This window comes from Procambarus clarkii, chromosome 37 (genome assembly GCF_040958095.1).
Source record: "Procambarus clarkii isolate CNS0578487 chromosome 37, FALCON_Pclarkii_2.0, whole genome shotgun sequence".
Taxonomy (NCBI): Eukaryota; Metazoa; Arthropoda; class Malacostraca; order Decapoda; family Cambaridae; genus Procambarus; species Procambarus clarkii.
In genome coordinates this window covers 17,005,727-17,027,179 of record NC_091186.1, presented here as the reverse complement: position 1 = coordinate 17,027,179, position 21,453 = coordinate 17,005,727, and the positions used below count along the sequence as shown (strand labels likewise).

At 43.1% G+C, this 21,453-nt stretch overlaps 2 protein-coding genes across 2 annotated transcripts in view; both read left to right on the top strand.

Moving 5' to 3' along the window:
• Nucleotides 1–3,798: 3,798 nt before the first annotated feature.
• The window catches only part of LOC123765703 (troponin C, isotype alpha), a 35,343-nt gene continuing 17,688 nt past the window's right edge, over nucleotides 3,799–21,453 (top strand). The window contains exon 1 of the mRNA XM_045754393.2: nucleotides 3,799–3,913. Coding sequence (XP_045610349.1) covers nucleotides 3,911–3,913 — 3 coding nt within the window. The 5' untranslated portion in view covers nucleotides 3,799–3,910. The remainder of the gene's footprint in view (nucleotides 3,914–21,453) is intronic.
• On the top strand, nucleotides 3,931–14,566 carry LOC123765705 (troponin C). The gene is made up of 6 exons (XM_045754395.2): nucleotides 3,931–3,963; nucleotides 7,931–7,958; nucleotides 9,245–9,388; nucleotides 10,652–10,771; nucleotides 12,335–12,466; nucleotides 12,617–14,566. The coding sequence occupies exons 1-6, from the start codon at nucleotides 3,961–3,963 to the stop codon at nucleotides 12,640–12,642; spliced, it is 453 nt and encodes a 150-aa protein (XP_045610351.1). The 5' UTR covers nucleotides 3,931–3,960; the 3' UTR covers nucleotides 12,643–14,566.

The window sequence follows — 21,453 nt, the reverse complement described above, 5'->3', positions numbered from 1 at the left end:
ATTCTATCGACTTCAGAGGGGCAAAATGTATCGTTAAAAGTAAGGGTTTCGTTAAACGAAATTTGATCGAGTCTGCTCGGATCAAACACTGTAACAACAGCCTTAATGTGAGCCCCGGTATGTAAAAGTTGGATCCCCATATAAGCCTCAAAATAGCACATCAATACAATATAGCATCTATTTAACCTGTATGGCACTTTTATATATCTTCCAGTTATGGATATTAATAGGGACTGCCTCGAATGGGCCAATAGACCTTCGGCAGTTACCTTCTTTCTTATGTTTCATTTCCTTCACCTTTTCTTGATGGTCAGGTGATCTGCCCTGGCGGGTATAAAAGTCTGATCAACAATATATATTGCCCACGGGAGACATCTCCCGTCACGCAGGGTACAGTCGCACCTCCACAGATCTCCAGTATCAGCTCTTGATACTGGTAATGGCTCGAAAGGGTCACCACTTACGGGCTATTCATGTCCGTGCCACCTCTTGGGTGGCTTAATCTTTATCAATCAGTCAATCTATATATTGTCAACTGAGACCAGTATTCCTGATTAACGCAACTCTTTCTCTCAGCACTAACACGTCACACCAAGTTCAGATGGGCTAGCCTTATGACTCAGATGGGCTGACCATAAGGCCTATACGTGGTTGCAGCAACATATTAAAAGCGCCTCCCAGACCCCTCAAGTCGAACTTCCTGTACGTATCTAACCATAACACAATTTAACATCTCATGCAGTAACCCCCACAGGAATTCTACAGCCTGTCTAGTACTGAACCAGTCAGCCATGACAGAGAGCAATCAAATATATATAACACGCGAGAGAACGGTTCTACCAGGGTAAACTTGGACGCTACAAAAGAAACAGAGGTCCGGATTTTTCCTATAAATACAACTTAAGCGCTTCGTTCTCTGAAGCAGCTACACAGATTAAGATCAGCCACTCAGGCCAGGTAAATCCCAAACCCCCACTCATCGTCTTGAAGCAGGATGTAAATAACTACAATCACCAAATATTTATATAAAATATGTCAGAAAACACGAATATATATATATATATCGACACGTATATATCCGCTGGTTGATCCGGCGATGAATGAAAGTGATTCATTCTCCCGAGTAGCAACATGGAGGGAAGACAGGTGAGTTCAGAGGTATATGTAGCAGGTGTATTGTTAGGTGGTATACTGCCGGACAGGTGCTCGAGGGGGTAGCATCCTCGCCACATGCCTCAAAGCCAACGGTTTCAGCCGGTTTCGAGCCCCTGGCTTGGAGAGTCGAGGCTCGCCCAGTGACTCGCGAATGATTTGCTTTGGGTTCGAGTCCTGCAGACAGGGAAGATTGTCTGATCTCCATTATTTAACTGTACACTTAACATTCATGTTAAACGATTAGTCTAAACCAGAACTGAACTGTTTCTCCTGGTAGTGGTCCAGGAGAAACTAATGGGTATATGGCTTACCATGAGCTATGGGACGGGAAAAGCTCTCAGCCTACTAACAGGAGTCAGAAACCTGTGTAAAGAAACACTATTCGCCCTTCTTCACTCAGCAGAAATATATATATATATATATATATATATATATATATATATATATATATATATATATATATATATATATATATATATATATTTTTTTTTTTAATATATAGAAGGGAGTACCACCTCTAGCTGGAAGAAGGGGTATTTTATCATTTCATAAGAAAAAAATTAGAGAAAATATAATAATTCAGGAAAACTTGGCTTATTAGACAAATTATATATATATATATATATATATATATATATATATATATATATATATATATATATTGTGACGGTAACGCGTTGGTGTTCGGCTGTTTCAAAAGCTAGGGGTATGGCCTCGTCACACAAAAGAAAAAAAAGAAAAAAGCTGGAACTTTTGTTTGTGGTAAGGTAATGGGAAGACACACAAAACACAAGTAAATTTAACAATGAAATTTTAATTACGTTAGAAAAGCAAAACATGAATAAAATTGGACATAAAAATTGTAACAGAGAAATCAATCAAACAAAATAATAAGAATAATCACTGGCAAATGAAAAGTTACGTTAATACAAGTGAGTAATAGCAAAATAAATTATATTAGTGCAGGAATATTGGCTTCAAGCTGCCACCTCCCTTAGTACATGTAAGCCAAGGCTTAGTCTACCAATGAGACGTGTTAACTTGTGGAAAGCACTAGATATTCTGCCCTCCTCAGGTCGCGGTGGCTCAGACATCAGCTCGTGTGGCGGGTGGAGGAGCAGGTGCGACGGGCACCAGCCAATCAGCGATAGGCAGGCGATGGACAAGCTGTTTGCCGGTTTGAGTGGCGGAGGTGGAGCAGGTGTCCCGGTGTTGGATACGTTTTGCTCCCTGACAAAACTTGTTGTTGTACTTGTTGGATATATCTTCTATATTAGGTGTTTCTGGGACGTAGTTTGGAGGGAAGAGCAGGCTCAATCTCTCTTGAAAGAGATTAGCGTCACAATATATATATATATATATATATATATATATATATATATATATATATATATATATATATATATATATATATATACTATATATATATATATATATTTATATATATATAAATTATTCCTAATTATTCTTACAGTTAAAAGAGTGGAAGTTTACCTTTGAACAATGACCCATACGGCGCTGGCCCGGTATAGCATTATTTACGACACACACAGAGAAATCCCATTACCGTGACATATCAATGACAAAATCAACAGGATCTGTGGTGAGGATTCGAACCAATGTACTGGGTATTTCCAGACGCACGGTTTCTGTTATTATTTACGACGCCTAAGATCCGTGGCATCTTAGACTTCCACATCTCTCATTAAACATCAAAGTCACGCGTCTTGCTGGGGGGTTTACTGTTTGTAAGTAATTGCTAGTCTCTTAAGGGCCATTAAAGTCTAGATAATGGTGGTGGAAATGTAATAGCCAGGTCTTGAGCTCCTATGTGTCGGGTTGTGATCACTCTTTAAGTGCCTGAGCAGCACGTAGTGATCACTTAGTGATCTGCTCAGGCACCGCACAGGCTCAGTACTCGAGCTCAACTTGGAAGCTTTATCCTTGTTGTTGAGTGCTTGACGCGCTCAGTAGCAGCAGCATACGAACATTAAGACAGCTTCGCCTGACTGGTGAGACTAATTCGTATGACTGGTAAGAAGACAGCTTCGCCAGAGCGACATCTGCCTTACACCCGACTGGACCTACCTGCCTGACCAGTGCCAATTCTGACCTTATAAACATTCCTCTTAGTTTCCCTACTAGTCAGTTTTCAGAAGAAGAATGAAATGAAGGTTTACACATACCAGCAAATCTTCAGGCTACAGTAGCCTGTAGCCTTGTGGATATATGTAAACCTATAAATGTTTTCAAAGTCTAAATATATCATATTTAGTGACCTGAATCAAAACAACCAGAGATGGAAATGAGATATCAAATCTAATTCGATAGCAGAAAAAAACTCGATAACTGATAACCCTTAATTAACGTGTTGTTGTTTTTTAGAGGCGAATTAGCGTCTGGAGTTCCGTTATAGCCAGGGGTCCGTTATAGTGATGGACGGGTAACAGGGGCAAGCAGCTATAGTGTTGGGATTCTGTGGCTGTGTGTGTGTGTGCTGTGGGGACTCAAGGGAGAGGGGGGGGGCTTGGGGAGGGGGGGACGCAGGAAGAGGACACAGGAGAAAGGTAAGTCAAAATCTGAAGGAATGAGCCGCGCCTCGGCGCCGGAATTTGTGCTCTAAAATAGTGTGGATAAAAAGGCGAGGTTGGGCGAGCAGGCGATCCACTTGCTGCGTGTGTGTCTTGGTGGGTGTGTGTCCATCCGCTCTTCTTCAGTCTCCCCTCACATCTCTCCCCCTCACACACCCGTCAATATGGTGAGTCTCTCCCCTTTTTCTGTCTCTTCCCTCACACACCCGTCAACATGGTGAGTCTCTCCCCTCACATCAAGTAGACGACACAATCATTACGCCCACTTTGGGCTTCCAGCTTCTCTACACATTACTATTCCCCGTCCGCCGCTACCTAACCTAACCTAACCTAACCTAACCTAACCTAACCTAACCTAACCTAACCTAACCTAACCGGACAGTGACCTGAAACAACCCAACACTGGCAGTGTGTGTGTACTCACCTAGTTGTACTCACCTAGTTGTGTTTGCGGGGGTTGAGCTCTGGCTCTTTGGTCCCGCCTCTCAACCGTCAATCAACAGGTGTACAGATTCCTGAGCCTATCGGGCTCTGTCATATCTGCACTTGAAACTGTGTATGGAGTCAGCATCCACCACATCACCCCCTAATGCATTCCATTTGTCAACCACTCTGACACTAAAAAAGTTCTTTCTAATATCTCTGTGGCTCATTTGTGTGGCTCACACACACGCTGTGTGTGTGTGTGTGTGTGTGTGTGTGTGTGTGTGTGTGTGTGTGTGTGTGTGTGAGTGTGTGTGTGTGTGTGTGTGTGTGTGTGTGTGTGTGTGTGTGTGTGTATTCACCTAGTTGTATTCACCTAGTTGTATTCACCTAGTTGTATTCACCTAGTTGTGCTTGCGGGGGTTGAGCTTTGCTCTTTCGGCCAACCTGTCAACTCTCAATCAACTGTTACTAACTACTAACTAATTTTTTTTCCACACACACACACACACACACACACACACACACACACACACACACACACACACACACACACACACACACACACACACACACACATCCAGGAAGCAGCTCCGTAACAGCCGGCTAACTCCCAGGTACCTATTTTACTGCTAAGTAACAGAGGCATCAGCGTGAAAGAAACTTTGCCCATTTGTTTCTGCCTAGTTCGGGAATCGAACCCGGGCCACAGAATTACGAGTCCTTCGCGCTGACCACTCAGCTACCGTGTGTGTGTGTGTGTGTGTGTGTGTGTGTGTGTGTGTGTGTGTGAGCTTGTGGGAGCAGCATGAGGAATCTATATCAATTAATCACCTTTTTTAAAGGGAAGGATATATATATATATGCCGTACAAAAAAACAGTATGAGAAAAAAAATCCTCAGTCAATAATAACAGGACCTTTTGACAAGCCGCTGGCTTCCGGTCCCCGTCGAGGAGGAGGAAGGGGGGGGGCTCGCCCCCTACAGATGGTGGTCCTCAGGTCCTAAGGTGGTTTGAGGACATGCTGGGACTATCCCATAGTCTTGGATATGTGAAGAGACACAATACACACATCTTGAGGTTATCTTGAGATGATTTCGGGGCTTTTTAGTGTCCCCGCGGCCCGGTCCTCGACCAGGCCTCCACCCCCAGGAAGCAGCCCGTGACAGCTGACTAACACCCAGGTACCTATTTACTGCTAGGTAACAGGGGCATAGGGTGAAGGAAACTCTGCCCAATGTTTCTCGCCGGCGCCTGGGATCGAACCCAGGACCACAGGATCACAAGTCCAGCGTGCTGTCCGCTCGGCCGACCGGCTCCCAAGATATAGATAGACTTAAAGGTGTATGAAAGCCACACCCTCATAGATTTAAAGTGTGTGTGTGTAAGAGCACACTCACAGGTTTAAGGCTGTGTTGATATCAGCACCAATCACCTTGCTGTGCAATGTCTCTGTTGAGCTGATGGGAGAAATTTCAGTGCTGAAATTAGTGTAAACTCCACCATTGATGTGACCATGTTGATAACACCACTACTCTTGATGTGACCATGTTGATAACACCACCACTGATATGGGAATTGTGTTAACATTATATAAAGTGTTTCGGTTGTCTCACAATAATTGTGATATTCAATGAAGCTGTTAAGCAAGTGGAATGTGGTGCAAGGTGAGTCAGAATAAGTGGAATGTGGTGCAAGGTGAGTCAGAATAAGTGGAATGTGGTGCAAGGTGAGTCAGAATAAGTGGAATGTGCTGCAAGGTGAGTCAGAATAAGTGGAATGTGCTGCAAGGTGAGTCAGAATAAGTGGAATGTGCTGCAAGGTGAGTCAGAATAAGTGGAATGTGCTGCAAGGTGAGTCAGAATAAGTGGAATGTGGTGCAAGGTGAGTCAGAATAAGTGGAATGTGGTGCAAGGTGAGTCAGAATAAGTGGAATGTGCTGCAAGGTGAGTCAGAACAAGTGGAGCGTGATGTAGGGTGCGTTGGAACGAGTGGAATGTTCCACTCGTTCCAACGAGTGAGACAATATGAGACAATGTGATGAGAGCATATTCATTATCCTAAGAAGATATGTGAAAATATTTCGTTGTGATCGAAACTTGTCGAAGGGTTCCTTGCAACGTCCGGAATATGGTGATACATGAGAGACACAGGTGTCGGTGTGGCCATACACGAGGGACACAGGTGTCGGTGAAGTGATACATGAGAGACACAGGTGTCGGTGTGGCCATACACGAGGGACACAGGTGTCGGTGAAGTGATACATGAGAGACACAGGTGTCGGTGTGGCCATACACGAGGGACACAGGTGTCGGTGAAGTGATACATGAGAGACACAGGTGTCGGTGTGGCCATACACGAGGGACACAGGTGTCGGTGAAGTGATACATGAGAGACACAGGTGTCGGTGTGGCCATACATGAGACACATGTGTCGGTGAAGTGATACATGAGAGACACTGGTGTCTCTTGGCCTCGTACCCGGCAGTTTTGACCCAAATTCTTCAGTTTGTTTACACTGACCGTTGTACCCAGCGGCAGCTGCGGCTATTCCGGTGTGTAAGTGTGAAGAATGAGGCTTCTGGCCTCCTCATACTAACAGGACCAGTGAGGAGTGTGAGGAGACCTATAGCTGTGTCCCCCCCCCCCTCACACTGCTGTATGTCCCCTTGCCTATACTTCTTGCTTCACCTCCCTGGGAGGGGTAGAGTTTGATCAATACCCCCTCCCATACCCAGAACATACGAGTAGTAAGATCAATATTGTTGACGGTGTATTTAGTCTTACCTTCCCTCTCTCTCTCCCTCTTGTATCCCTGCCCTCTCTCTCTCTCTCTCTCTCTCTCTCTCTCTCTCTCTCTCTCTCTCTCTCTCTCTCTCTCTCTCTCTCTCTCTCTCTCTCTCAATTCCCTCTATTCCTCCGTTCCCTCTCTTTCCTCTATTTGTCGTTTGCACTTGTGCATTTTAACATATCTAAAAAAATATAATGTCTGTCCAAAGTAAGAGGCCAACTGCTTTAAGTCAGGGTGCACATGTTAACAACATACAAAATTCTCAGGGGTGAGATTCATGTAGTGGTGGAGGGCCAGCCGTGCAGGTGATCCTCGACACACCGCAGAGGACAAACTGAAGGACAAACTTATCCCGACTTAAGTCCCAACATCTCTCTCTCTCTCAAACTTGTCATCATGCTTGAAAACCAAGTTTTATATTTCCCAATTATTCTCTTAAAAAGCCTAATACGAGTACTCTGTTATCTGTTGCTATTTTATCTCTGCTTCTCCTACTTTTTAATGCCTAAAAAAAAGCACTGTTATTTTCCCTGATTTAAGCTTTCAGTGTAGAGTCTGGTTTTTCAGCCAATCATGTAGAATTCTTCAGCATGGTGAAGAATCCATAAACGCTAAAGCCCAGTGGTGGAAATCCCATCAAAGACATGTAGAGAAATAATGCCATTAACATTAGACATGAGAAATAATGCCATTAACATTAGACATGAGAAATAATGCCATTAACATTAGACATGAGAAATAATGCCATTAACATTAGACATGAGAAATAATGCCATTAACATAATCACATGTTTCCCATTATGTTGCCTATTTGCAAAATAGATTTTATATTTGTTTTATTATTTTGCTAAGCTAAAAGACTATTGTAATATCTCTCTATTCCTGTCAAGGCTTTTTATTTTAATTATACACTGCATTAGTTAATTATATGCAGTAATATGTGTAACTAACACCGTAACTACTGTTGCAGGATTCATTGGATGAAGAACAGATTGGCGGTACGTATATACATCCCGGTAGAGTGCCCTCCCATACCCAGGTACCCCTGCTCCACTACACTACACCCATACCCCAGGCACCCCTGCTCCAGTACACTTCACCCATACCCCAGGCATCCCTGCTCCACTACACTACACCCATACCCCAGGCACCCCTGCTCCACTACATTACACCCATACCCCAGGCACCCCTGCTCCACTACACTACACCCATACCCCAGGCACCCCTGCTCCACTACACTACACCCATACCCCAGGCACCCCTGCTCCACTACATTACACCCATACCCCAGGCACCCCTGCTCCACTACACTACACCCATACCCCAGGCACCCCTGCTCCACTACACTACACCCATACCCCAGGCATCCCTGCTCCACTACACTACACCCATACCCCAGGCATCCCTGCTCCACTACACTACACCCATACCCCAGGCACCCCTGCTCCACTACATTACACCCATACCCCAGGCACCCCTGCTCCACTACATTACACCCATACCCCAGGCACCCCTGCTCCAGTACACTTCACCCATACCCCAGGCACCCCTGCTCCAGTTCACTACACCCATACCCCAGGCAACCCTGCTCCAGTACACTACACCCATACCCCAGGCATCCCTGCTCCAGTACACTACACCCATACCCCAGGCAACCCGCCCCACTACACTATACCTTAGAAAGACAATCCACCTCTTCATCACATCAAACTTTGAGAGTGACAGCCCACATCTCTCCACACTACAGTATAGTCCAGGCCGTCCCCGTACCAATAGTTCTGCTCCACATCAAACTCACCACACTCAGGATTCCCATTAAAAAGATCAAATCCCTACCAAAATATTTCATCTCAATTAGATTCACCCAGAAGTGGTGATAAAATTCGTGCTAAATGTGTGAATCTGAAACGGGATTAATTATTCGTGAATCACGTAACACAAATAATTAACCACACTTCTCGTTCAATCCCGTTCCAGCAACCACAGAGCTGCATTCAGCCCCGTTCCTGCAACCACAGCGCCGTTTTCAACCCCGTTCTTGCATCACTCAATTTTTTCCTCAGAAATTTGATCTGCTGGGACTTTCAGAAAACATTATTCCACTTTCTCTAACTCGCATCATCACTAACGTGTATGTGTGAGTTAGTCACTCACATCCCCCTAGTGAAAAGTCACGCATAAAGTGTTTTCGAGTAAATAATTTTGCTTAACTGTTGGCGTCTTTCGTTTTAAGTTACTCCTTGAGGCGTATCTCCATGCATTTAAAATTGGTTTCGTCTTGCAGCCCTCCAGAAGGCGTTCGACTCCTTCGACACGGACAGCAAAGGCTTCATCACCCCGGAGACCGTCGGTGTCATCCTCAGGATGATGGGCGTCAAGATCTCCGAGAAGAACCTTCAGGAGGTCATCGCTGAGACTGACGAAGACGGTGAGTCGAGGAATTGGTAGTTTTTGAAATCCAATAGCAGCTTGGTCATTGTTGTTAATAATCCGTGATAAACACACTGGTCTGACAAATGGTGTTTGTCAGACCAGTGTGAGTTTGGCCTGACAAACACCATTTACGAAGCAGCAGCATTGAAACAAATTCACAATAATGGGATTATAGAAAGAAAATGGTTCTCTTCTTGACTTCATTCTTTTATTTTTAACTTTCACCTGAATTCTTTGTTAAGAACATTACTCCTGAACTCGCTGATGTGATCAGTGAAGCACTTACAGAGTTGCGATTCGAACATTGGTCGTTAAGCGAGGCACTGTTCGAGAAATGTTCGAACGTCAACAGTTGTGATTCGTGCGTAAAGCGTTTTAATTAATAAAGAAAGGGAGGGTGACGGTTGGATTGACGAGCATTTGGCCTTTGTTGATGAGGACGAGCTGCGATTGTGAGTCGAGAACGAATCCAACTGTACTACCGAGACCCCATATACAACACATTTCATCAATTTCTTCGTTGCTGATAAGAGCTGGATATATGATGAAATCAAATATTAAAAAATACTCTTTATCTGTTATACCCGAATACAATGAATATACAGAGGTGAGGGGGGAGGGGGGGCAGCGCCTCGCAATCCGTTCTTACGGTCTGGTCAGGGGGGGGGGGCAGCGGGCCCCGCCCCCTCCCTATCATACTTACACTTAATAATTTCTTTACGCCGTGTTCATTATGGCTATGCTCATCCTGTGTGTTTCATTTATTTGTACTTTATGAAATTTAACTCGACAAGTATTACTTGGTTATTCATGTTCAATTATGTTTTGTTTTTTCGTATATAAGTGTTGCTTTCCTTGATATTTACTACTTTTATTAAATATTTTCCACATGTTTTGCTTCGGTCGACCTCAGGAAATTCAGAATTTCATATTAATTCATTTCTGAAATTGGTCTTTAACAATGAACTTAGATCAACAGTTACCCCTAAACTCTATGTTTTCTTTTTCTATTCACGATGAGAGAAATGCAAGGTTAAATAGGGGTAACCCAAGAAAACAAACTTTACCTATACTATTTTTAATAAAAATTATCTTTGAATTAATTTCAACCCCAAGAAGTGGGTTACATCGTAGGAACCACAAAGAATGCTGTATCCATCATATACTTTCTTCCCTTCCCCTTATCACTGCTCGTGTATCGTCATCATCATCTCTCATCAACGATGAATTATCACTAAACCATTCATCGTTCCTACAGGCTCTGGCGAGCTGGAATTTGAGGAGTTCGTGGAGCTGGCCGCTAAGTTCCTCATTGAAGAAGATGAAGAAGCGCTGAAGGCTGAGCTTAGAGAAGCTTTCCGTGTCTATGATAAGGAAGGTAAGTCACTCGTAAGTTTCCTGCCCGAAACGCTTTGCGTAATAGTGGCTTTAGGCATTGTATGTACTAGCTCTATCTATAAAGCCAACAAACTTTGTAAAATCTCTTTATGTATGTACCTTTACCTAAATAAAAATTATTATTATTATTATTATTATACTATATATTAGACTTTGGTATCTTATCACCTTGATAATCTCGCAAATATTAATGACTTCCATTACCTAACCTTAATGATAAAAAATAAAATGATATAAAATGATATTGTGCATATCATATCTATTAACAGGCGGGATTATGATTTTGCGGCCAACCTAATTGGATATTCCATGTTAAGAATGTAATCAGAATTAGAAACTTTATATCTGTAACAACCTGTACACATAATTGCAATTGTGGCTGGATTAAACAAGTGTACATCAGTGTAAATCAAACTTACATTTTTTTAGCAAATCGCTTCTCGAGTTCTGATTTTTTTGACGTACTCGGGAATTTGAGGCTTATTGAGGATTCGGTGATGAGCTTCCACTCGTCTTCAAGGAGCGGCTGGACACAAATCCTGAAAGTTCTGAGAAAGCATTCAATCACCCAACCTTTTGGACTGGTTGGTTCAGTGACGACCTTGCAAGATGTAAGGTCGTCGTTCGATTTGCGACGGGCAAAGATGTTAGACATTGTTCCATCCCTCCGTCTTCATATCCTAGCACTAATCCTGTCCTCGTATCCTCTCTAGATATGAGGACTGGATAAGAGTTATACAGTGAAACTGGGTTAGTGAATTACATATTACTATACCTCAGTTTTGTTGTTTTTAAGTTCTTCTGTCAATTTTAACTTCAGTAAGACACTCCGAGATGTCGTTGAATAATTCTTAAGACATCGTCAGCGTCGCGAAACCATTTGACCCCAGGTGGGAATGATATTGGAAAATCGTACTGTTCCGAGTGATTAATTAAATTAATTACTGAGCACAGGCCAATTTTGGGGACTCATTACAGTGCCGCATTGTTGACGAAAGAACTGAGACCCGATGCTCGAGTGACTGTAGAGAGTGTACAGGGCGATCAAAACGTTGTTTGGAATCTCAAAAGTGAAGAGGAAGTTCATTGTAGAGGTTCAGTGTTGTTCAGGGCTTCACTGTAGAAGTTCACTGTTGTTCAGGGCTCCACTGCAGAGGTTAAGTACTGTTCAAGGCTCCATTGTAGAGGTTCACTGTTGTTCAGGGCTCCACTGCAGAGGTTAAGTATTATTCAGGGTATAGGGGTTTAAGGTTTTTCTGGCTCCATTGCAGAGGTTCAGAGTTGTTCAGGGAGTCCACTGGATATGTTCAGTGTTTCCAGAGCGTCATTAGTACATGATGTATGTTGAAGTTAGGCCAGTACGAACACCTTGATAAACCCACCCGTCCCGGGCAAAGGTAAACCAAAAATATTAAACGTCACTGGTATTCAGATTGAACATATCGCATCCTGAAACCTTTACACCTTGCTCTTTACTTCTAAAGTTCGTGAAGAATCAGATCCCTTGTTGCTGGGGCTCGTCACTGGCTGCTTCCTCCCGCAGGAAATGGCTACATAACGACGGACGTGTTGAGGGAGATCCTGCGGGAGCTGGACAACAGGCTGACAGAGGCGGACCTGGACGGTATTATTGAGGAGGTCGACGAGGACGGCTCCGGCACCCTCGACTTTGATGGTGAGAGAGACAGAGGAGAGAGAGACAGAGACAGAGAGAGTTAACACACACACTGTGCTATAACTACCCTGCCTCAGGTAGCACGCTAACCCAACATAGAGACACCATGCACAAACCACCTCTCTATAACGTATATATTTCTCGTTTCAGAGTTCATGGAGATGATGAACGGATAAGCGCAGGGTTTCAGCCTCTCGTATCTGCATCCCTTACAACCTTCCCCACACTCGCTTTCTTAACTTTCTCTCATATTTTCTCTCTCAGTTTTCTCACACTTGTTCTCTCATACTTGCTGAATATTCGCTTACTCTCTCTTGCTCATTCACTTATCAGTTCCATTTTCATTACTCATTATCATCTGTTTTGTGTCCCAGTGCTTACTGGTGAAAACTTGTTTATAATTGCAATGCTTTATGCCACACACGCATTAACTGTGCCTCATTAACTGTGACGTTAGGCAGCTTCCAAGTTAGTTCGTTGGGTTGGACGGTAGAGCGACGGTTTCGCTTCATGCAGGTCAGCGTTCAATCCCAAACCGTCCAAGTGGTTGGGCACCATTCCTTCCCCCCGTCCCATCCCAAATCCTTATCCTGACCCCTTCAAGTGCTATATGGTCGTAATGAATTGGCGCTTTCCCTTGATAATTCCCTCCCTCGCTTATTTCCTGAGTTTGGCCACTCGCTTGTAGCTCGTTATTGCCTGGCTAAGCAAACCATCGTACAGTTTTATGCCAATATAGACCTTCCTGCAATACGCTTTGTAGGTTAGTAGGATCATAATATTGTTCCCTAAATGATGAGTTTAACGTAAATAATGTATTGATCCCATGGAGATCATCTGTGTGGTTCTGTGGTGTCCAGTCACTCAAGATGTTCAGTAAAAACGTTTCCTCTACTTGCTTATTCATCCGTCCACCTTTTTTCTTTGTATTCCTCCTGCATTACAGTTTTCTCATTTCCCTGACATTATCTCATATTTCCTGCTGCTTTTCATATATATATATATATATATATATATATATATATATATATATATATATATATATATATATATATATATATATATATATATATATATATATATATAATTTATGTTTTCCTCTGTCCGCCTCCATGCTTTGCTGTTCACTGTGTTTTTGCTTCTGATTTCATGTGTTTATTATCAGTGTTGTTTTATTGTGTATTAATACCTTCTGTCGTCATCACAGGTCTAAGTCACACTAATGGGCTTCTCCAACAGATTTTAATGTTGTTATAGATCCAGCTACTTGGAACAAGTTGCAAGTAGCACGGGCTATGGTGAGGCCGTAGCTTACCTGGCACAGGAGCGGTGCCCTCAGATTTTACCTGTTTCAACTACAATGCTTTGCATGTTTTCTTTTCCCTCTGACGTAGCTATACTGAAGTTCTCTTTCTTAAGATCTTCTGACTTATTCTTCCTCTACGCAACTTTTATTTTACATTTTCGTTGCAGAGTTCATGGAAATGATGTCTGGATAGGATGGTACAGAACGTTTGACCCTCGTTCGAGCCCTTCCTAGCCTCTCGACCCTCATCTGACTGTCCTTGGAATATGTCCAGCCCGTCCTCTCGAGCGTTCTCAACGTCCCTAAATTGGTGTATTAAATTGCCCGAACCTAACCTAAGGATCCACGAATGGAAAAACGGGAGTTCATCAGATTTTGGCTTTAAGGGGGAGGGGACTTATACGTCAAAATGCGATGTACTATTCAAGAGGACGGGTTGACAGCTGCTGCCTCGTCAATCTTAATTCTCCCTCTCCGTCTCTTGCTTATTTTTGTGTGTTAACTGTACTCTCCGTGGCCCAACAAATCCACTTTCTCTTCTTTCTCATCTTTTATATGAATGTTTTATTTCGCTTGTCTGCCAATTCTGTGGCAGAGGTTCTTGCTGTCACCGCCCCAACAGTTATGACCCGACAAACACCAACAGCTGCAAACACCCCACACTGTGTCTGGGTCATGATGATGGCAGACGCCAGGAATTGGCTTTCAAAAGCGTCTCTGTTGCTAAGTTCATCGTCCTTCTCATCAACAGCGGATTATCTAAGTTGATTTATAAATATAGAATGACAAGTCTGGATATTTGTTTTCATTACCCAATTTGAAAGTATTATTATGTATAATTCTGTCAGCCTCGTGACGCAAGGAGTGGTTAGTTAGGAGTTAGTGTGATTAATGTATGATTTTGTGCTATAAAGTAGCCTCTCCTCTAATGTATAATAGAGTAGGTCTTCTGAAAAGAGTGATAACATGGCACTGCTATTTCCCAATAAAATGGAATAAAAAAATAAAGATGCACCCAGGGGAGGGAGCCGGTCGGCCGAGCGGACAGTACGCTGGACTCGTGATCCTGCGGTCCCTGGTTCAATCGCGGGCGCCGGCGAGAAACAATGGGCAGAGTTTCTTTCACCCTATGCTCCTGTTACCTAGCAGTAAAATAGGTACCTGGGTGTTAGTCAGCTGTCACGGCCTGCTTCCTGGGGGTGGAGGCCTGGTCGAGGACCGGGCCGCGGGGACACTAAAGCCCCGAAATCCTCTCAAGATAACGTCAAGAGGGGGCACGACTTTGTTCTTAAAACCACAAGAGAATTATATAGAAGGAATATCTACAGGTATACATATATAGACAGTCCAAAGATGGAATATACACATAGATGGTAACACATCAACTCTTGTTCATTTTTGTCACGTATAGTCCTGTAAACACAGAATCTATGGCATCATTATGTATAATATTGGCAAAGGGTACATTATAAAGCAAGCTTCTTATGCACCATATATACACTTATAGTGACGCAAGCCAAATTAATAACTACCAATGGAAAATCAACTTCATTCGACACACAAATAAACCTCACGAATATACCATCATGACCTGTGAGGTGCCAACCTCCCGATGAGCCGCCCAACACATCTTTAAGAACAGTAGAAGTTATATAATCCCATTTACAATTCACTAGAGTTCAATTGTGAGGGCTCATTGACCCAACTATTAAAAATGGTAACTAAGAAATGAAGTGGCACAAAATGGTCAATATAATCTCTGCCTAACCTCTAAACTATCATTTACGGGCTCACCATCCAACCCGTCCTCTTAAAAATAACGTCACTTTTGACTGGTATGCGCACTATGGCTAAATTTGGACGTAATTTGATATGAAATCGACTGACAAAAGTGACGTATTGTCCCGTTTTCTGTTTGAGTCGTCCGGCTTACTCTGCAAGGTTAAAAGAGGCAACTTTCCATTAACGTTTTTCATACCGTTTTGAAACTTTCTGAGAATTTTCCTGCCCACCTAACCTATCAGAGGACCCTTAACTTACTGTTGTCGAAAAAAAAAATCCCAAATTTAATTTCATTTTTTTTTTCATTTTCAAATTACGTCCATATTTAGCCATACGGGCAAACGGCCAAAAGCGACGTTCTTTTTAAGAGGACAGGTTCCGTAGCCCGTGCTACATGGAAATTTCAGTTCCGAGAAGCTGAATCTAAAATAACAAACAACTCTAAACTCAAGTAAATAAAAGGTTAATTCAATCACCTCATACAATAACGCTTGCTGAAGAACAGTGCAGTCGACAGTTGCTTCCGCAGCTGTGGAGGGCCGTCGTGGCGTTCCTCATACTCCTCGACGCATGAGGTGACGACAACTCATGATTCCCGAAATAGTGAGGCTGTCTTTCATCCATAGGAATGCTCAGATACTCCTTAAAAAACACCTGATTTACTACCATGAAACCTTACCACAAGCCGATGCGTTTCACCGTTAACTGCCGCTAATTCGTGACCGCCAGTGTCCCACTGTCTGGTACTCTGATGAAGTAACTAGTCTAATGTTATCTTCTAGATGCTTTAAGGCCACTAGATGCTTGTTCTTGCATTGTTGCAGCCAGAGAATCCTGCAAATTCCGCCACTGTCTAGCAGCACCTCTCTCTCTCTTCAAGGTCAACACCACAACCTGACTTGCGTGTTTAGAAATCCAAAAGACCAGGGACCAGATTCACAAAGCGGTTACGCAAGCACTTACGAACCTGTACATCTTTTCTCAATCTTTGGCGGCTTTGTTTATAATTATTAAATAGGTAATGAGCTCCGGAGCACCAGGAGGCTGTTTATAACAATAACAACAGTTGATTGGCAAGTTTTCATGCTTGTAAACTGTTTAATATATGTAACCAAAGCCGTCAAAGATTGAGGAAAGATGTACACGTTCGTAAGTGCTTGCGTAACCGCTTTGTGAATCTGGTCCCAGGTCGCCCCTACACGACTTTCACAATGCATTACATTATCATCTCCTCAGATGTAATTGGCACCTGAGTATTTACAAGCCTTCAGACCGTTTGTGGAGTCGATGTTGATCTCTTGGTAAGAGATCTACTTGATATATAATTTGTATTTCCTCAACATAATGTTTATTTCATACTTCCTATTCACAAGGAGTGAGACGTTTAGTTAGCTTAATTAGTTTATTATGATGACCAAACTACACTTGATAATTGACAATCGATAATTGTCCAGGACGGACCCAAACGTCGTCGTCTCTTCCTCTTCTGGTGTGTGTGTGTGAGTTATTCATCATATTTTCAGCCACGTTATTGTGACTCAACATCTGAATAGTTTATTATGGACCCCTCCACCCCCCCCCCCCACTCCTCCTATCCTTCATGCGGGTGAGGTGGAAGAAAGGCTGTTGTTGTTGATTGAGGGACGACGACGATCAAGGGATCGGATACGCCCAGCCCAGGCAAAAAGATGGCATTGTAACATAATGGGTTCAAAACCCTGAAACCCAGAATTTACATTTGTAGTGAGTTAATAACATATAATTTGATTTTTTACCCATGAACCCCACACATTGGGGTTCGTGTCCCATTAGACGGTTGGAACAAGCTTAGTGGGAAGGTTGTGGAGGCCAAAACCGTCAGTAGTTTCAAAGCGTTCTACGACAAAGAGTACTGGGAAGGCGGGACACCACGAGCGTAGCTCTCATCTTGTAACTACGCTTAGCTAATTACACTTAGGTGATTACATAGCCATCGAGCGGCGGCAGAGGAAAGATTACAATCACATGCATGTATCTCAAGTTTGCTTATCATATGGCAAGCGAACTTAAGATAATTGATCAAAATTTATGGTAGTGCAGCATTTGACAACCCTTGGAATATTTCATACTGGAGCTGAACCTGTTCAGACCATATAGGCAGGGTCTATATCGGGTCTCTGGTCTATATCTGGTCTCTGGTCTATATCTGGTCTCTGGTCTATATCTGGTCTCTGGTCTATATCTGGTCTCTGGTCTATATCTGGTCTCTGGTCTCTGGTCTATATCTGGTCTCTGGTCTATATCTGGTCTCTGGTCTATATCTGGTCTCTGGTCTATATCTGGTCTCTGGTCTATATCTTGTCTCTGGTCTATATCTGGTCTCTGGTCTATATCTGGTCTCTGGTCTATATCTTGTCTCTGGTCTATATCTGGTCTTTGGTCTATATCTGGTCTCTGGTCTATATCTGGTCTCTGGTCTATATCTGGTCTCTGGTCTATATCTGGTCTCTGGTCTATATCTGGTCTTTGGTCTCGTCCAGTACCTCATACTTCTAATCTCCTCATAGTATTTAATAAATTAAAAACAAATATTCTTCAAAAATATTTGATGGAAAAAACTGAAAGCTGAAAAGAATATTCTAAATCACAGAAATAAAATGCCAAGAAAGGCATTTTAAAACAAGACGGTTAAAATAAAACATAGAACCACTCAAGAAAACAACAGAAAATAGGATTAGCAAGCCACTAAAACCCACGATGGAGTCCAGAATGTGCACGACCCGTAGAATTAAGACGAAAAGCCATCACCCCCCCCTCCCCTCCTCCCCTCCCCCCCCCCCCAAAAAAAAACGTTCACCCTCCCAACACAACTGGATCAACTTCAAGCGGGCCACAGCAGCAGCCAAACAAAAAATATATCATCAGCAAAAGCGAGCGACATGAGCTGTACTCTGTGACACCCTCATATGTACTCGGGACCAAAGAGCCAAAGCTCAACCCCCCGCAAGCTCAACTAGGTGAGTACACCCTCAACACCACATTCACAAATCTGGGCAACGTTCAATAGCATATATATATGTACATGCATATATATAACATTAATAATTGTGTAACTAGCGTCAAAAGATTGTTATGTGCTTAGCTAAACGAACTAAAGGGTTCAGTTCCTGAACCGATTATGTGCCTCTGTAACCCTTTCCAAACTGCCCACGGGATGGGTATGGGGTGCATAATAAAGAAAGAAATTTAATTCAATTGCATACCAAGTCGCCTCTGCCTTCCCTTAGTTTCCTCTCGTGATCAATGGAACACTCTACCAAACACCTTAAGAACGTGCATATCTTGCTGATTTATAAAAATTTGCTTTCTCGACCCACTGTCATCCAGGCCCAAGAACTCTTCCTCAGACAAGAAATTGAGCACGTGGTCCAACAGCCATGCCTGACAGCGACGACAGTTACATTTTAAGTGAACTACAATTAGCCCTAACCCACCTGTCACAAGCAAGACACCTGGGGGGTCAGATTCAGTAAGCAGTTACGCAAGCACTTACGAACCAGTATATCTTTTCACAATCTTTGGCGGCTTTGTTTACAATTATTAAACAGTTAATGAGCTTCGAAGCACCAGGAGGCTGTTTATAACATAACAACAGTTGACTGAGAGGTTTTCATGGTTGTAAACTGTTTAATAAATGTAACCAAAGCCGTCAAAGAACGAGGAATGATGTACACATTCGTAAGTACATGCGTAAGGACTGCATGAATCTGGCCCCTGGTGAGGAGGGGACTCCATATGCTCTCGTCAAATATATCCCATCTGCTGAACATAAACCCCACCTAAACCACTTCAACCTATGATGGTCACATGGAATTCCTCTCATCACGGTGGACTCGTATCACTATTCTCCTCTCCCTTAAACCAGGAAAGGATCCATCCCAACCGACCTCATACAGAATCAGCTCATTACTATGTTGCATCAGTAGTCACGGAAAGATTCGTGCACAACCGCCCCCAACTGCCATTCCAAGCCAGCTTCACACCGCAATATTTCACCGTTGACCAAATACTCTGCCTTGAGAAAGAAGAGATACTTCTCTTAAAAATAGCAAATTCTATATTGCCCTCTACCTAGTCCTCAAAGGGGCCCCCCTGACAGCATTCCTTATATCAGCTAAGCGCCCACGGCTTGGCACACAAGGAAAATTATTCTTATGGTTAAAATCCTACCCCACACATAGAAGCACCAAAGCTTACACTCAAGATGCTTCTCAGATGACAGTCCATTTAGAACGGGTGTCCGCAGGGTTCCATTCTCAGTCCAATCCGGTTCATCTTGCGGCGGACGCAGATGACCTAACACTGTTTAACTCTGACAATAGTCTACCTACCTCAGTATCCACAACACTCACAGTGCAATCGGGGCAACAAAATTATTCCTGAATTATTGTTAGTAATTACTATGCGAAATTTGGAGTATAAGTATCCTTCGCTGAGGACAACATTTGGTCGAACAGTATTGTGATGTGACCAAGCCATTATTTGAAATGCTTGAGTGGGGATTGTTGGAGCAAATGATATCATGTGCAATGTTATCGTTTGGTCATGTCCGTGGATGATCTGTTATTCCCTGCAAGCGTTGCAGTATGCGCCAACATGCTGAAGAATAACCTAATCATTTTAAATCAGTTCCGGAGAAAACCCATCTTCTCACCATAACTAGTGGCGCAGAAAGTGAACGTTCTTCTTCTGGAGAGGTGAACAATGTTCTTAGGCCAGCAGTGAACAAATGGCATAGTCCGTACACGTATTATTTTTACCAATCATTTTGATGTTAATGAATGTCCAAATGACACGAGTCTACTGCTTATTTGAGGGTCATTTGAGATAAGGCTGGTTCCTGCAAGCACCTTCAGCTCAGAAACAAGGGGAGATCTGTGGAAGTTCAGTAACTAAGGGGAACCATGTAAGTTCAGTAACTAGGAGGGAACGACCGTGGAAGCTCAGTAACTAGGAGGGAAAAAAAACGTGGAAGTTCAGTAACTAGGGGAGAACCATGAAAGCTCAATAACTAGGGTAGAACCATGGAAGCTCAGTAACTAGGGGAGAACCATGGAAGCTCAGTAACTAGGGTAGAACCATGGAAGCTCAGTAACTAGGGGAGAACCATGGAAGCTCAGTAACTAGGGGAGAACCATGGAAGCTCAGTAACTAGGGTAGAACCATGGAAGCTCAGTAACTAGGGGAGAACCATGGAAGCTCAGTAACTAGGGGAGAACCATGGAAGCTCAGTAACTAGGGGAGAACCATGGAAGCTCAGTAACTAGGGGAGAACCATGGAAGCTCAGTAACAAGGGGAGAACCATGGAAGCTCAGTAACTAGGGGAGAACCATGGAAGCTCAGTAACTAGGGGAGAACCATGGAAGCTCATTAACTAGGGGAGAACCATGAGTGCCAGCTGCAAAAAGAGCTAGCCAGGTTCACTGAAGACTCGGAAATAAAAAATAAATGTATGTTTTTAAGAAAACCAAAAATTAACCGTTTTAGGGGGATGCGTTGCTTTCCGCCATTCTGTATAGGTCCATAGAGTCAATAATTTAAAAATGGTTTCCCATAGTCGGAGACAGAGCGTTCCTTTACGCTTAGTGAGATCCTATTCTTAGCCAAGCAACCTCACAATAAGTTGCTTAACTCCTGGGCCCCTGTTTACTGCTAGGTGGAGAGATTCAACAGGTGAAAAGAAAAAGGTTGCCCAATCGTTTCTGAGCCAACTGCGCTGATCACTGCCAGGAACACGTAAGGACATTTATGGCACCAACGGATCAGACACAGATGGAAAAACACTTGTGAGAGAAGGGAAGGGTCACATCCCTTCAAGAGTCAGATCAAGATTAAGGGGAAAGTGCCAAGTCATTAGAC